Below are 18,293 nucleotides of genomic sequence, written 5' to 3'. Positions count from 1 at the left end.
AACAGCGTCATCTTTATTATTTTTGGGGAACGGCTCCTGGAAAGTTCTACAACAATACAAAAATACCCCATTCCTCTTCAGCTCGCCGGTACTTAGTTTGTTATAATAATATTATACATACCAATACAATTGACAGATTTTTCATGCATGATAGGCAAGCATGAAACCACAAAATCAGCTGATGGTAAGTTACGATGTGGTCGAGGGTGGGATATGCTTACCTAGACAGTGCCTATTCACTTTTCCATTGAATAAGCCCACATAAAATAATGTATCTAATAATAGTGTTGTAGATGTTTATGGTTCACAACTCACAGAAACTGTTATACTGGTAGAAAGTTCTAGAACTATGTTTAAATTGTGAGTTTTAATAGTGACGAAGCATTTTAGCATAAAAATGTCAGTTACGTTCATAATCTTCCTTTCTCTCTTAATGTCGTAAAGCTAAGAAGCTGTGGAACTAAAGAGTGTTATTTTGAGAAATAATTCAGCAATTTCGGTTTATACATGTATTTCCAATCTTACATTGTGTCGGAAGTAAAAAAAACAGATAGAAAAAGAATGTCGCATAAAAAAATAAAAATATTCTAAATAAAAATATTTTAAGTATACAAAAAGGTTGTAAAAAAATTTGATATCAAACGTAACCAACAAAGCCTTTTTAAAATCGAAACCACAATGTTTAACTATTGTGTTTGGAAATTCGAGCCTTTCAAGGTTAAAAATACATGTTTTTACATTTACGGAGATAGATCTCAATGTAATAATGTAAAATATTGCATGGTACCTAACAGCGTCATCTCCACATTCAAACCTACCTAACTCAATGCCTACATCTACAGCCAAAAATGATAAAAATAAAAACTCACCATACAAAAACACACGGTGATATCAACACAACCCAAACAGCAGCTTCGCATCAAATAGTTACCAAAGAAAGGTACAAAAATCACTACAGGATGGACCATAAGACCAATAACTATAACTTTTCACATAAAAATGATTTTTTCACTCAAAATCGTCTTCATATCTTACAGATAATTCTAGATTAGACGACACAGTACAGTCATTTATGATAATAATAATCGTCACTCTCATTGATATAGCGATTATCACTTAATGTGATATAACATGCGTCGAAGCTCTACCCGATTCCATGTTACATGACTGACTTAAAATATAATGATAAAATGCAATTTAACGTATCTTATCACCCTTTATACAGCAGAAAAGACTATATCTGTCGATATTAGACTGTCGCGTGACTTTTAATAGACAGAGATAGAAAGATGCAGCTTGAAGTGAGTTGGTACCTTTTTTTGACGTGACTTATTGTAGATTTGCCGCAGATGGCATTAACTACTTGGCCGGACAAATGGGGAGCGCTGAAGGCTCTCACCCAGAGTGAGTTGGTACCGAAGAATAGGATATTTATTTTAATATCCACTAAATAGTCATCATTGTCTTCCTAATGTTATACTGTTTTCACGGGGTCCGCTTACCTGAAGATTTGTCAGGTCCTGTTTTTTACAGAAGCGAGTGCCTGCGGGACCTTCAAGTTCAAAGGAAGAAACAGACTAATAAAATAATAATATGTGGATTTCGCTCTTCTTTCTTCTATCGTGTGGGTTGTGAAGTGGAGTACCAACCTCATCATCAACCCTGGTGTCAGGGTTACTATTGAGCCGCCAAAGGCCCCTGACATGGCTCATGTAACGACTACTTACTTACATCAGTAAGTAATAACCGGGACCAACGGCTTAACGTGCCTTCCGAAGGCCGTTTAATATCCACTAAATAGTCATCCTATAATGTTATCCTGTTTTCACGGGGTCCGGTTACCTGAAGGTTTGTCAGGTCCTGTTTTTACAAAAGAGACTGTCTGCGGGACCTTCAAATTCAAAGGAAGAAACAGACTAATACCTAATAACTACAGATTAGATCACATATTTCTGAAATGTATATCTAGGGTCTGTGGGTTTCGCTGAGCAAACACATATTCGAAAACAAGTTCTAAAATCATTGGTTTAGGCTAGGATTCGAACCTGCGACCTCTAAGTGATAGTATTTTATAATTATTCACCTGCAGTTTCGTCGTTGTTCCCAGATGGCTCTCCATTTTCATCGGCTCCTGAAACAAATTAATCCGTTAATACCACTTTCGCCATTTTTAACTACTTTTTAATATAAGAAATAATGAGTTATGGCGTGGTCAAATATAGTTAAACGTCTATTACCCTACCCCTAAAATCGCACTTCCATGCGGTATCCGATTATATAGTCACTATGGTCCCGAGGTAACCGGCTTGCTTCTCAATCGGGGAGCGCCAGTTCAAACCCCAGTACCGGACTCATAACACTAATGAGTCATAATTTTAATGGCGGTACGGCTCACCACCTATCACGTTGACCTAACAGAAAGCTTGGTGAAGTATGGGTAATTAGTGTATCTTGCGATGGATGTACCTGTGACTACCCTAATTGGGATTTAGTCATGTTTATAATATTTTCCGATTGCGTCGTGAGAAAGGAGCCTAAAACTCAAAAACAATACAAAACTTACACGTGACGTAAACACTTATCTAGCAGACATTTTGATGTACTGGTACCGACAAGCACTGAAGAGGGTTCCGCACAGGATATTACGTCGACTAATTGTTACAAATTGCATGCGAACACCCTAAGAGATACCCCTTCACACCACTTAAGTGGGTTAATTTACACAATGAATAACACATCACACTTTTAATGTGGAAAATTCACGAAATAACAATTTGAATGTGGAAAAAACTGCAGTAGTGGAAATTACGATATACAGTATAAATTTATGGTCAACGACAATAACATTAATTGAAAATTAAGCTCACTATAATAATTATAGGTTAACCTACCTTAGATTATATAAGTAAATTAATATTTACAATTGTGATACAAAGTTACTAGAAAAATAAATAACAAAAATAAAATATTTATAGTAGTGATTTGTTACTGTATCCTTAGTACTATTCTGTAACTGTATTCTTATTACTATCTTTTTGCAGAATATTATTTTTTTATTGAGAATAACCAGTGTTTAAAAAATCAAACAGTATTTAAAAATAATGCTTCCCTCGAACTCTATCAAAGCGCAGTTGACGACACACCACATTAGCGCAGCTTACCACCCTGCTCTATCATAACATCTTGAGACACACAGTTATGCCCGAACACCTTTCCACCCACTTAGAACCGAATACGATCCAAATAATACGCCGAGGCACGCGACAGGACACCGAACAAAGAAGTAATGCACTACAAACCATCATTACGAAGAAAAGAAGTCAGTCAGCTGCCTTCCTACTTCCTCTTTATTCAAAAGTTGAAATACAAGAGGAACAAAGTACCTACAAAGACTTGGTTTAGTAAGGCATTCATTACAGCACTCAAATTGGCGCGTGGTCTTGTCTGTTTATGTGTTAATCTTGATTGTGTGTGTCTGTATGTGTGTGTATGTGCGCAGACGCGTGCCACGGTGTTCTATGATCAACGTTTAATTCGGTTAATCTTGATAACATTGTGCTGTTACGTCAATATTTTATGGATTTTAATTTAAATTTCTAGTAAGATAGGAACTCAGTAGCACACAAATTATTTTCTCACGAATTATTTTTAATGACATTAGCGCATTAAAATGCAAAATAGGAACTGTATAGCCAAATAGGCTGATGATCAAAGACATAACAAAATAAATATTTTTTCAACTCTTTGTCATTTATTTGACGTTGTTAAGAAAAACATCAGTCTGACCTCAATATCGCCTAAATTGAACTACATGAAATACTTATAACGACTAAAAAATAATACCATTCATGTCCTGGACAAGTTATGATACATTATTTCGTACATTAAGCTTCGTATTCACTACTTGGCCGTACAAATAGGAAGCGCTGAGGGCTCACAAGCGGCAGTAGATTTAATTAATAATATTCGATACATATCTTCTTATATCTTATGAAATTATTCTATAAAAAAAAACCAGCCCCCCAAAGTTCTCTGACCTAAGACGTCCAGGTTCGGCAAGCCCGCTGCACCGCGCATCGGCGCGTGCGCATCCGGCGCGTACAATGCAGCGGAAGACGCCGCCCACGGCAGATGGCGCTGAACTGGTTTCTAATAAACGCAATATTATTGACCTCACCTTTTGAGGGGTCGTATTATCAAGCCAGACTTGCAGACACGTGGCTTAAAATTATATTTTTTTATATTAGTTGATAAATGTTTGTATTGACGCGAATTTTGTGATGTACAGAACGTCGATAATAAAATCAAAAATTGGCAATTTTCAATGTAAAATCATTCAGAGAACACTACAGTAAATTAAAAATATGATTCTATTTTATTTAGTCCTATCCTATAATACCTAATAATCTACTACCATTTCGGAACATGTTATAGATTAGATAAAAGCTGCATAAAAAGCTTCTCAAAAATATGATACATTAACTGTTGGATGTAGTAAGTAAAAGTACAAAAAATCGATTTAATTGTTGTAATGTTGACAATTTTATAATCGAGTAAAATAATGTACGATCGAGACGCCATCTACCTTTACTCTTGTTTACTTTGTGCAAAGACAAATCTAAAGGTGACAAAAAACGTTTTGATAAGTCAGCAGCAATTTAGTAGACATCATTTTCCTTTTAGTTACATTATCAAACGATTGATGAATGTGGAGGAAGCAAGAGAGGTGTCTCAAGATCAAAACAAAAGGAATTATGTATTTACAAAAGTACTTTAACGTATTTGTACTATTCCTACAACAGATTCTACTTACATTATGCCTACAGTTTACTTGTCAAAATTACATCCAAACGTCGTTATTAGCAGCACATTTCTGGCCTATAACCACCCTCAGTGGTTGTCATATTAACCCTTGTTGACACGGAAGCTTAGCTTGTAACTGTGTTTGTCCGGTCGAATATTGGCGATATTTATGTCTGACATAACATGTATAGTGACACAAATCTACTTATCTACTAGTACCATACCGTGGAATATGACATCTGTAGGTTATGTCATTTTGTTGCTGATTATGGGGAGCTATTGAAGAAATAATAGTTATGTCAGGGATAAAATATAACAGTCCTAAGTAGCAGATTTGCACCAACGAGTTATTAATTTATCTTAGCTGGACCATTTCAGACGGCCATACAGTTCACCTATCGTGTTCGTCTAACAGAACGCTCGGTGAGGTGTAGGTACTTAGTTCATCTTGCGATGGATGTACCTTTGACTATCCCAATCGAGATGTAATCGTGAGTTATGTTAGAGTCCTAAGTCTATCGAGAACTTGTCAAGAAGGTAAAGATTATTGCTATGAAATGATTTATACAAGAATGCAATGAAAAAAATACAAAATAATTATAATAAACAGTGTTTAAAGGAACAATCGCATTTTATTCAATTTAAAAACATAGGTAGGTATAATATTTCAGTGTGTATAATTATTATAACGAGAGCATAATAATATGATATAAATAATAAAAAAGAGAATAGGAAAGTGTTTATATCGATTTCCCCTCACTTTCTGAATGGCCGCTTATCAAAAACTATAAACTTACTATTTCCTTCCTTTCGTTTGTAATACTTATTTTACGTATCGACGTTACATTGATGGCTCAACGAACATTTTACAACAAGACCTAGCGCTGTTCCTTTAAAAAGGCTATATTAATGTAACTTGGTACCTAAATGTGCATATAACTATTAAAGACTACAGAATCAGTTTCATGACAAAAACATGCAACCGTACTTTGTATTTGGTAAAGTTAAGAACGTCACTGGCTTCGGATAAGAATATAAAATTAATTATTATCATTAGCATTGTCGTTCATAAGAATCTAATCTAACCTAGCCTGCCACTGCTGGTCAAAGGCCTTACCATCCTTTTTCTATTTTTCGCGGTCCTGTGCGTACTTCGGCCAGTCCCTCCGGCAAGCGTCCAAGTCGACGCCTGTACCCGTCATGAGGCACCCAAGCACAAAAATACATCTTTAAAAATAAATATAAATAGATGAATGAAGGTAAGATGCCGACAGAACATTCCACGCGACACACGCCCCTAACACAGCTATCCGTCCAATCGATAATCCTTTGACCTCCCGGTAGTCCGACACAATTTAGAATCGCTCTATTTAAACCCGACAATATAACATGTGCCGTGTTACATAACACGAAAGCATACGACGCACACAGCCTTGCCAGATGAGTGTAGCATTGTCCATTGTGTCGACGACTTAGCTATTGTTCTGTATGTACACATCCACACAAGCGAGCATCGATCGGCGTACGTACAGGCTGTTATGACTCCCATTATGTACTGGCAGGTACAGAAGGAAATCTTGCTGTAAATGACCGCTAGCTTTGCCTTTACCTGAGAGCAATATGATATTGCGTGTCAATTGAATAGGGAACGCTCGGCGTCGTGGCTTTATGCTAAGGAAATGTAGACCGTTGCTACACTTGCTTTGTGGAATGCAGCTAGTAGAGCGCATTGTAAGCGAACGTTATAGGCAAGATAGGGTTTCAAAATGCTTGTGTCATTTGCTTTTGCTGCAACTAGTGTAGAAAACTTTTCTAAGTCAGAATACTAATATTTCTTGAAAAAGAAAACATAAATTAAATCTACGGCTGTTGAGCGTTGGGCTCACGCTCCGGAGGTTCCGGGTTCGAATCCCGGTGATCCCGGTGACTTTGTGATCCCTAGTCTGGTTAGGACATTACAGGCTGATCACCTGATTGTCCGAAAGTAAGACGATCCGTGCTTCGGAAGGCACGTTAAGCCGTTGGTCCCGGTTACTACTTACTGATGTAAGTACTTAGTCGTTATATGAGTCATGACAGGGGCCTTTGGCGGCTCAATAATAACCCTGACACCAGGGCCGATGAGGTTGGTAATCCACCTCACAACCCACACGATAGAAGAAGAAAAATTAAATCTTACAATTTCTGGATGTATGTTTTATTACAGATTTACTACATCCAATATGTTTTTAATAAACAAATCTACAAAATGACAAAGCTTCTGAACTCAAAAGATTCAGAGTTTGACAGTTAAACCCCCAAACACCCGGAAATAAATCGTGACAATCTTGTACCCGGTAATAACCGCGTGTAGCTGTCAGTTGAGCACAAATCCACTAGGTTATCCGGGATATTACCGTGTCCTGGAACACGGATTGTCCCGGGAACTCGCGATTCGTCGCAAATTACATGATTTATTGTCATTTGTTCACGAGACAGTTTTATGGGGCGAGTCGCGGCGCACTGGACGGTTTAGTGGAGATTAGCCAAAATAAAAATAAAATAGAAAATGTATTTAAGTATGTTTACACTTAAATACTGGTCATTCAAAAAAATATACCAAGAAAATTATTAATGAAATACGCCATTAGGGCTAAAAATGTAATTGAAAAAAGATAGCATAAATAAGACTACCAGATATTTTCATTAAATTTTTTTTCTATTTATATTTATTTTTCTAGATTAAAAGTACTTTTTGTTTAGACACTTTGAGCATACGTCTGTTCTATATTTCAACTAAAATAAGTCAAAGAAAAACGCATAGTGTGTAGATACGCGAGCAAGCTGAGGGGAAACAGGGGTAATATTGAGCGAAAATATTATAATAAACTATGAAGCTATATTGTGTTAGTGACAGTCCGCGTGCCGTACCCCGTTTAAGGGTGAACAGAGGGTCGTCTTTATAAACTGAAAGGATTATTCTCGGGAACATTCATCACTTGTGTTCACGCCCGTAATGCAGATTAATAAAATTATGACATCAACGACAATTTGCCGGATTTGATAGCTTCATCACAAAGACAAATATGATAGAAGCATTTTGTGCCTATAAAATACAAAAAAATAAATAGATACAATAAGATATTGAACTGTTCTCAATGTTTTTTGGCGGAATTTTATTTTCTTTAAAACCTTAAAAGAATTAAAAATAATAAACAACAGAACTAGCTATTTTTTCAAAACAATAGACTAGTTTCCTATACTTAAGTCAAATCAGTTACTTTTTACTAAATATCAAAACGCAAAATGACTATGCAATTTGTATGAAAAAGCACACTGTGACGTCATAGAAAAACGTGATAAAATTTCGGACTTATTATTACACTTTTCTTAATAAAAATTCAAAAATAAGTTAAATAGACAAAAGAAAATGTTTTTCGTTAGTTTTAGATTTGTTTTTATTTAGTAATCAGAATTTCATAATTTATCTTGAACCTAATACAATTATCCTGTTTTATATCAGTTCGTAAATAATCGATGTCAAGTCACTCAACGCATTTTATCCCGTCTATTTCTTATGGGTAGCTACGCTCTTACGGGTGTAGCATTTTCCATTTATCTGTACTCACAGCTTTATATTAACTTCTTTTTCTACTCCTCTACTTTAATCTGGCATTTAAATAACCAAAAAGTCTAATATAAGTACATACATAATTAAACTCTTTGAAAAAGTGTACGCTCTATGGCCTATAAAAGCATTGTTTACAAAGTGTAACTGTACTATAATGTCGCCAAAAAAGCATTGTTGTTGATTTTTTTTTTGACCTGGAAACTGGCACCTTTACTTTGTTTGGTGCCATAGATATACTATAAAAAAAAGTATACATTTGCCGCCATTTTCCCGCGCGTTGGAAAATAAATTGGAAAATTTTTGTGTTTCGTTTAAAATTACGTCGTCGTAGAAAAAGTATTGTATGCAACGTTGTATAACTAGGTCAAAAAATGCTCGTGGCGTCTCTTATTGCGATGTTCGCCAAGGCTCACATCGCAACTCACGCCACTCGCATTTTTTGACCCTTCTTATACAACTGTTGCATAAAATACTATTATAACACACGACACCCGACTTCTCATTCATTCGGTTCATTTCAACTCTTCTTAGTCTTTCTCTCTTTCCTCTTTATCCCTATCCTTATAAAAGACAGTACCTACATACATCTCCAAATGAAACATTTTTCTCACCCCTCGCTAATGTGGTTCGTAAGAAAACTGCACTTCCGACAATAAAACGCATTGACACCAAACACGAATTAACTTTCAACGACAACCCTCCTCTATCCATCTTAGCGGGCCCTCTGCAAACTACGGAACCCGCTGAGATAAGGAAAAGTGTAGGTATTAAGCTCGTATTGCAATATATTGTAGACTACAGCGAAGTTCATTTCTCAGAATTGTATATACGTGCATTTATGTGGCGAATACAGTTGAATTCCTTATCTATAAAAGCTATATCCTTTATTCTTTAAACTGGTGTGGTACACTTATTACTTCCTACCCAAGACTAACATTTATTTAAAATCTTTAACGTGATATAATCTCTCTTTACCGGCCAATTATTAATTACCTATGTTGCCAATATCAACGTCATAATATACTTTTTACCGTAATATTATTTGCTCTGGCAATATTAACAGGACTTACGCCATAGATTTTGCCGACGAAGCATGTTTTTCTTGTGTCTCTATGTAAATATTTCCTAGATTGGTTAGTTCCCTAGGTCAAAGATAAATTGTGAAATTCCGATTAGCAAATATATACAGTCCTAAAGGTGACAAAAACGTTTTCTTTTTTCTATTCAACTTATTAATGAAGTTTAATAAAGAAAAATGTAACAATAAATACGTCTCAGGTTGCTTTTTCATTCAAATTCCATAGTTATTTCTAGTTTTGACGTTTAATAAAAAGTAACTAATTTGAGTAGTTGGAAACTATCCTATTATTTCAAAACAGTCCGCTTGTCACCATTTCGAAGGTGTTTTATTTACACAGGAGTGTTACCGCCTCCGACGATCGTCAAAATACCAAAAAAAAATCTCCTTACCATAACTTCTTAAATTCTCGGTCCTATAGTACATTGATCATTCCCCAAGACATCTCAGCTAAGTGGCGAGTGGTCGACAGACCCCAACCGACTCACGCGATAGAGGAATGACTCCCACGCGGTGAACTATCGGGGTGGATAGTCGGATTATACGACACGCGACTCTACAGACATTGTCGATTTGACGAACAACTCTAATGACGTCTAGGCGATTTGAGAAAATCCATTTGGGGATATTAATTTGGCTTTATTGTTATAGGATAATACTTTTAGTTGTTGAGGAGTGATATCTATTTAATGTATTTCTAATGTATAGTTGATATACTTGTATTGTTTTGTTTTTTGCGATAAAAGTTTGTATTTAATTTATTAAACTCGGTAATGGTACCAATGATTTTGAATTGTTTCAGAACGTGATACTTCACGTTCTGAAACCACCAAAGCCAACCAACCTGAAGTATACCAACTTTCAGTAGAAATTTGGTATACTTACCTACAATTTTTTCAACACGGAAATGCTTTTCGAAATGCTATTAAATAGTAAGTAGTAGAATTTAAATCAACCGGACAGGATGGCGTAAAATATAGGAGGCCTATATCTATCAGTGAGTGGACACAGGCTGGATATAGTGTAGAATCTAAAATAATACCTAATTATAACATTATTCGTCTTCCCTTTCTGCGCACCCTAGACATATCCAAATGTAACTGACCTACAAATGTAGGGATGATCAACACTATTAATATTAACATGAGAATACAAAACGCAATTACTCAACAGTTAAACGCGAACATTATTGCTTATAGAGTCGTCATATTTTTTGTCTGTCCGTTTGTCACGGGGATTATGACCCGCCTACCGCGGACGCAACGCCGCGCCGCCGCGCCGCGCCGCTTGCACATTGCGTGAAAATATTGTTTTTACGAATTTAAGCAGATACGGTTGGACGGTGAATACAACTGTGTGTAGAGAGAAAGCTCAGATAAACTATTTCCTTTTTTGCGTGACTTTATTCTACTTACATAAAAAAATATCTGAGATATAATTCATATCCGACAACGGCGACCTCAGTCTTTTCCCTCGTGCTTTTTTTTGTCGTGACTTATTGTAGATTTGCCGCAGATGGCATTCTGAGAGGTAGAATATTTGAAAGAATTAATCTTCCTTCGTGCGCTCGTATATGACTCGCAAAGCCGAGCTTTGTTTTCAACACCCGGTCACATTGGAGGCAGAATAGCTGCAAACAAACCAAGCCAAGTTGCAAACGTATATAACAATTTGCACTAGGAATTAAACCCAATACATCTACTTTTTTGAGGAGCTCGGTGGCGCAGCGGTAAACGCGCTCGGTCTGCGATTGTTGAAGTTAAGCAACTTTCACAAAGGCCGGTCATAGGATGGGTGACCACAAAAAAAAAAGTTTTCATCTCGAACTCCTCCGTGCTTCGGAAGGCACGTTAAGCCGTTGGTCCCGGCTGCATTAGCAGTCGTTAATAACCACCAATCCGCACTGGGCCCGCGTGGTGGTTTAAGGCCCGATCTCCCTATCCATCCATAGTGAAGGCCCGTGCCCCAACAGTGGGGACGTTTATGGGCTGATGATGATGATGATGACATCTACTTTGATATTAAGCGTGAGATGCACGCTCTCACCTCTGCATCACGCACGGTGTTGCTGTTTATACTACCCACAGAGTATATTATAAGCCTGCGGTTGTAACCTTTGGTAAATGTCAACCGATAGACTCAAACACCTACACGAGTATAAAGTTAACCCGTCAAACGTACAGAAATAGAACAGCGTTTAAAACAGTCATATTATGAAGCTCCACCATCGAGAGGCGATGTCGTAAAATATTCAGTTTACGAGGCGCGGAACCAATCGTGAGACGATGACGGATCCTGTCTCCAGTTTATGGATGTGTCCAAAAAGACTTCACTTCAGTTTGCCACGGTCCCGGGTGAAGTGGACCACCTTTGAGACGTTGGTTCTATGCTTAACTCAGTGCCAGTGAAGTGAAATAAATTTGGTAGTTTATAGGGAAATAAGTGGTTGTTTTTGTTAAGTAATTATAAAGCTTTAGACATGAAATAATTGCTGTAGGACGTAGGTATTCCATACTGTCCAAACGATGTCGAATAAATGTCAAAATGTTCAACAAAATATCTAATCATATGTATACTTTTGCGTAAGCTAAAAATCTATTTTTTTCTGGTAATTTAAATTGTATTTTAAAAAGTTTACAACATGTATCAGACTTAAAAAAATAAAATAACACGATTTCGTGATGTGATGACGCGCACAAAATGAAAGAAAATAGTATATGTATTAAATAATTTATAACATCTATAATTAACACAACTATACAAATCTATTCATCAATCGTCGCAAATAGAAACTATCATAAAAAGTAGAATTTATTGTATCAAAATAATAAAAATACACCTCTAACGCAATAATAGGGTCATTATAGATAATGGCGAGAGGCCATTTAATCGTATCTGTATTTGTGCAGCCACCGCCTAACATGTGTTATTTGTTATTTAGTCTGTGGCAAATGTAACTCAATGATTGTTCCCGGGGATTTAGCGATGGCGTGAAATATTATCTGTGGGCGAAAATGACATATGCTGCGGAACGAGATGTTGTAGTTGGGGTAGAATGTATACCATGAATGTGTTCCATATTTAAATCGATAGTCACGTAAGTATGTTCGTTTTTGTTTTGTAAGAAGAAGTTTTATTATAATTAACACTTTCAAGGACAGAACGTCTAATGACGTTCCGATTCCAAGGTGTCATACTATCTATTATGAACCATCAATGTCCCATGGTCTCTAGTCTCAATTTTCAAGGGCATTGGCGGCACAATAGTAACCTAATGTTGATGAAGTCGCACATTGACCACGACAGACGAGTGTTAATTAAATAGTTTGATAGATTACAATATTTTTTTTTAATAAATATGTATAAAATAACATAATATGATATACATCATTTTTAGCCAATTTCTAATTATAAAAAAGAAATACCAAAGACATTGATGCCGAACTTAAAAATAAAAAAATAAACATCACACGACTTATACCAAGAATTCGTGTAGCTTTCGTTTTCAAAAGAAACAGTGGTGAAGCCTTTCAAAGGCCTGCTTTGACTCCGTATCAGGAGGAGATAAAACAATGGCTGTTTGATCTGTCGCCCTTGGTCTTTTATAAGGCTTTAAACACCCACGTAGCTTGAGACAAGCTTTCGCTTTGTGTAAATAATTACGTTATTTTGAAGGGGGATGGCTTCTCAGCTCTCTATTACCCAACTTGTTGACATTTTCCAGAATTCGACGCCTCGATTATCCGAAATAATCAAAGTTTATTTATATTACGCTAAGGGAAGGGCTGTATACTACCGTTCAGTGAAGTAACCGTTGCATCATTTACACTAAACAATAGACACCTTATTACAAAATAGAGACGAAAGATAAACTAGGTTGAAAATAATAATCCGCTCCAGGATAGAAGTCGACGGATTTTAATGAAACTAATTGACTAGTCACAATAATTGGGTAGTTTCCCAGGTCAAAAATAAATGATGAAATTCTGATTAAACAAAATTTCAATGTAAGGCTGTAACATAATTATTATGAGTCAGCTGTTATCCCTAAAAGTTATAAACCTGAGTTAAGGATAATCAAATATAAAATAGCTTTATATAAAAATACTATATGCCTATATATAAAAATACTAAACCGCCAATTTCAACCGCGTCGCCTCATACGTCATTACTATATATTTGTATATATATATTCCTGTATACATATTTATTACAGATATTCGTCACCTTACAACCCACCCCTGCTTCCGCTTATTCTTTTTACGTCATTCATGACGTCATTCTTCGTACGGCATTGCCATCGAACACTTGCTGGACTTCCCCGCTGTACAGCCACCCCCTAGCAATAATAACTTTCTGCGGAGACGCTCTGGAGTCGGGTGAATGACGTCATCAGCTCGAGTCGATCTCGAGCTGGAATTATTGTTATTAATTAGGCCTGGGATTAATTAAGTGAGCGCCAATCACGCCGGCATCCCGACCTCGCACGTCTTTGTTACATCTTGAACGACGGCTATGCTGTTGTCAGACACGGCATTTAAATTGTAGTTGATCCTCTATCGAAATGAACAATAAAATTACAAATAAAATATTTCAACACGGTTACACACCGCGAGCGCTTTTTTTTTTGAAGTGACTTATTGTAGATTTGCCGTAGATGGCATAGTTTAGCTAAATAAGCAATACTTACTTGGAACTTTCTTGACGAAGTTTCTTCTTATTAGAATCGCATGGGTTCAAGCACGTATGGTTATCAATAAGGTTATTAGTAGGTATAATATATAAAGATAAGCTTTTGAAATCTTAATGGGAATTCAAGATATTTTAAATATTTATCATCAACCATAGACAATTAGAAAAGGATAGATAGATTATTTTCGCGTCACAAACAAAACAGTTATTTACAGTACAGAAATATAATTTTAAATACTTTATCTTCTATACTTATAATAAATCTGTAGAGAGGTCAATTCTATACATTAAATATTTTTTCAAAATAACTATCAGGGGGTGATAAGTGGTCGATACTGATGCCAAAAATGCAATCAGTAAAATTTTTGTCTGTCTGTCTGTCTATCTGTCTGTCTGTCTGTCTGTCTGTATGTTCCTTATAGAAACAAAAACTACTGGACGGATTTTAATGAAACTTGGTACAATTATTCTTCACACTCCTGGACAGGTTATAGTATACTTTTCATCACGCTACAATCAATAGGAGCAGAGTAGTGAAGGGAAATCCTTTTGTATGAAAAATCTAAACCACTCAAGTTAGACGTTGAAATTTGGCATGCAGGTACCTTAGATACCGTAGAGGTACACTAAGAAAGGAATTCCCGAAATTCCCACGGGAACGGGAATTAGCGGGAAAATCCTTTTGTATGAAAAATCTAAACCACTCAAGTTAGACGTTTGAAATTTGGCCTGCAGATACCTTAAGTACTGTAGAGGTGTACTAAGAAAGGAATTCCCGAAATTCCCACGAGAACGGGAATTAGCGGGAAAATCCTTTTGTATGAAAAATCTAAACCACTCAAGTTAGATGTTTGAAATTTGTCATGCAGGTACCTTAGGTACCGTGGAGATGCACTGAGAAAGGAATTCCCGAAATTCCCACGGGAACGGGAATAAACGGGAAAATCCTTTTGTATGAAAAATCTAAACCATTCAAGTTAGATGTTTGAAATTTGGCTCGCAGGTACCTTAGATACCGTAGAGGTGTACTAAGAAAGGAATTCCCGAAATTCCCACGGGAACGGGAATTAGCGGGAAAATCCTTTTGTATGAAAAATCTAAACCATTGAAGTTAGATATTTGAAATTTGTCATGCAGGTACCTTAGATACTGTAGAGGTGTACTAAGAAAGGAATTTCCGAAATTTCCACGGGAACGGGAATTAGCGGGAAAATCCTTTTGTATGAAAAATCTAAACCACTCAAGTTAGACGTTTGAAATTTGTCATGCAGATACCTTAGGTACCGTGGAGATGCACTAAGAAAGTAATTCCCGAAATTCTCACGGGAACGGGAATTAACGGGAAAATCCTTTTGTATGAAAAATCTAAACCACTCAAGTTAGACGTTTGAAATTTGTCATGCAGGTACCTTAGGTACCGTGGAGGTGCACTAAGAAAGGAATTCCCGAAATTCCCACGGGAACGGGAATTAACGGGAAAATCCTTTTGTATGAAAAATCTAAACCATTCAAGTTAGATGTTTGAAATTTGTCATGCAGGTACCTTAGGTACCGTGGAGGTGCACTAAGAAAGGAATTCCCGAAATTCCCACGGGAACGGGAATTAACGGGAAAATCCTTTTGTATGAAAAATCTAAACCATTCAAGTTAGATGTTTGAAATTTGGCTCGCAGGTACCTTAGATACCGTAGAGGTGCACTAAGAAAGGAATTCCCGAAATTCCCACGGGAACGAGAATTAGCGGGAAAATACTTTTGTATGAAAAATCTAAACCACTCAAGTTAGACGTTTGAAATTTGGCATGCAGGTACTTTAGTAAACTTAAAGCTTAGTTGCAACAGGATATTACAAAATTCCCACGGGAACGGTAGTTATCGGGAAAAAACATTTGTATGAAAAAATCAAATCTAAATAAAAGGAGAAACTGACTGACTCAGTGACTGACATATCAACGCATAGCCTGAACGGCTAAACGTAGGCATTTGAAATTTGGAAGGGACATAGCTTAGGTACCGTAGAGGTGCACTAAGAAAGGAATTCCCGGAATTCCCACGGGAACGGAAATTAGCGGGAAAATACTTTTGTGTGAAAAATCTAAACCGCTTAAGTTAGACGCTTGAAATTTGGCATGCAGGTACCTTAGTTAACTTAAAGCTTAGTTGCAACAGGATATTGCAAAATTCCCACGGAAACGGGAGTTAGCGGGAAAAAAACATTTGTATGAAAAAATCGAAACCGCGTAAGATAGATGTTTTCAATTCAGTTCAATAAAATTATTTATTGCATTCCATGTAGTACAATGGGGTGTTACATAGGCATAGGAACTAAAACATGGACACTGTAGGGCACAGCAACGTTGAAGGGAAGAGAGGAAGTGTGTATTAAAATTAAAACTCAATGAACAATCAATTAAAAAAAAAATCAATTCAATCAATTGATTCAATCTAGCATGCATGCATACCTTAGTAAATATAAAGTTTATTTTTGGCTGTATTTTGAAAAATGGGAGTTATTGGGAAAAAAATTGTATGAAAACATCTAAACTGCATAAGTATGCACTCCCACACACACAAAGATCTCTCTCTTTATAAGACGCCACGCGGACGAAGTCGCGGGCAAAAGCTAGTTACTAATAAATACGTTTTTTTTAGATTTAGATATGAATAGATGTTGTGACTTGGACAAAATCACAGCACCTAAGATTACCTCTGTGAAATATTTATGCAGCACTCTATAAAATAAATAAAACATCACCTGAAATCATAATTAAAGTATGAAACTAAATGCAAATTGCAAATGGAACCCATTCAAAAATTTCCATTCTATCGCCTCTATTCATATCAAGCTCTATAACTCGTCACTCCCTCAACGATAATGGGCTGGGATAATTTTAATCGTGCGCGAATTGCTTCAGTTAATGTCCCTACCACGTGCCGCCTAAGTTAACTACTTGCAACTCGACTTAATTCCTGACTTAACAGTTAGAACGTCTTCCAGTCCATCAGTTGTAAGTTACGACTTCATTCTAATTGGCTTGTGTGTTGATTGAAAGAGGCGCTTATGAGTAGAACATTTTGAAATGAAGAGAGCATTTTCTCTCGAAGAAAATATACATATTTTTACCTGTTTTTATAGCTCTAACGTAAAGTTTCTATGACTTTACAAACAATAATTAACATACCTTTTCGAACTTATCAATACTAATAAGACACATTGCGCTTATGTAATCCAATTGGAATAATTCAACAACCAATAATCCGTCAAGTCACGTCACGTCAAGCACATAATATAAAGCCAACAAAGGGAATGCATTCCACACACTACGTAACAAAGACAACAAACCATGTAACTACACTCATAGAACCATAAAAAAAAATCAAAGCGCACGCCCATGCCGCGTTCTTCATAATCGTCGAATCACAACATTTCCACCCGCTAGGCGCTATCCTTCAGTCCTTACGGAGAAAATTCTTTAATTTCTCCAGCAATTAACAGCGAGACCCGAGCGACGACAAGTGTCATCATAAGTTTCAGAACGCGTCATTAAGGGCATCTGCACCGCGGTAAATAACGAAAAAACCGAGGGAAAGAGGGGTGTAAGAGATTTTATTTAACAAAGTCTATATTAACCCGATGCAATTAGAGAGCCTTAACGAGCAAGCCGTAATGACTGGCGGCGGAGTATTCTGGAAACGCTCGTTTTTTGGACGATAGCTGAGCGACAGAAAAAAACATTTGGTAAATAACAATTAAAGCGGCAGGAGAATCTGGTATATCAGGATCATAAGGAGTAACAACCGTGACATCTGACGTATGTAAATGTCATTAGATTCGAAGCGCTCACTTCTGAGAGCACAGCTATAGCTTCACGATACAAAAAATTAAAGTTGGTTGTGAAAAAAGATTGAAGTCATAAACTAGTGACCACATCAAAGCACCAAAGTTTCAATTAAGTATAATGATTTGTCAGTTCTTTGAATAAAGCGTCAGTACTTAATTGATTTCCTTGTGTTATTCTTCAGTCATATATAAATACTGGGCGAAAGGCAAGAGGGAAACCACTGCCCTATTTTTCCATAAAAAGTAGCATGGAGAATGCTACAGCGACAA

The 18,293-nt window shown here is 36.5% G+C and overlaps 1 protein-coding gene across 2 annotated transcripts in view; it reads right to left on the bottom strand.

Annotated features, from left to right (window-relative positions):
• LOC126373549 (histone-lysine N-methyltransferase PRDM16-like) overlaps window positions 1–18,293 on the bottom strand; it is a 166,004-nt gene that overhangs the window by 94,951 nt on the left and 52,760 nt on the right. Inside the window, exon 2 of one of the 2 annotated variants that reach the window (XM_050019683.1) lies at window positions 2,084–2,131. In XM_050019683.1, coding sequence (XP_049875640.1) covers window positions 2,084–2,131 — 48 coding nt within the window. Of the gene's footprint in view, window positions 1–869; window positions 994–2,083; window positions 2,132–18,293 lie in introns of those variants that run through there. The other variant, XM_050019685.1, reaches the window with a different exon arrangement.

The sequence above is a fragment of the Pectinophora gossypiella genome, chromosome 16 (genome assembly GCF_024362695.1).
Source record: "Pectinophora gossypiella chromosome 16, ilPecGoss1.1, whole genome shotgun sequence".
NCBI classification, from domain to species: domain Eukaryota; kingdom Metazoa; phylum Arthropoda; class Insecta; order Lepidoptera; family Gelechiidae; genus Pectinophora; species Pectinophora gossypiella.
The sequence above is the reverse complement of the archived record's forward strand: the minus strand, read 5'-3'. Positions and strand labels throughout refer to the sequence as shown.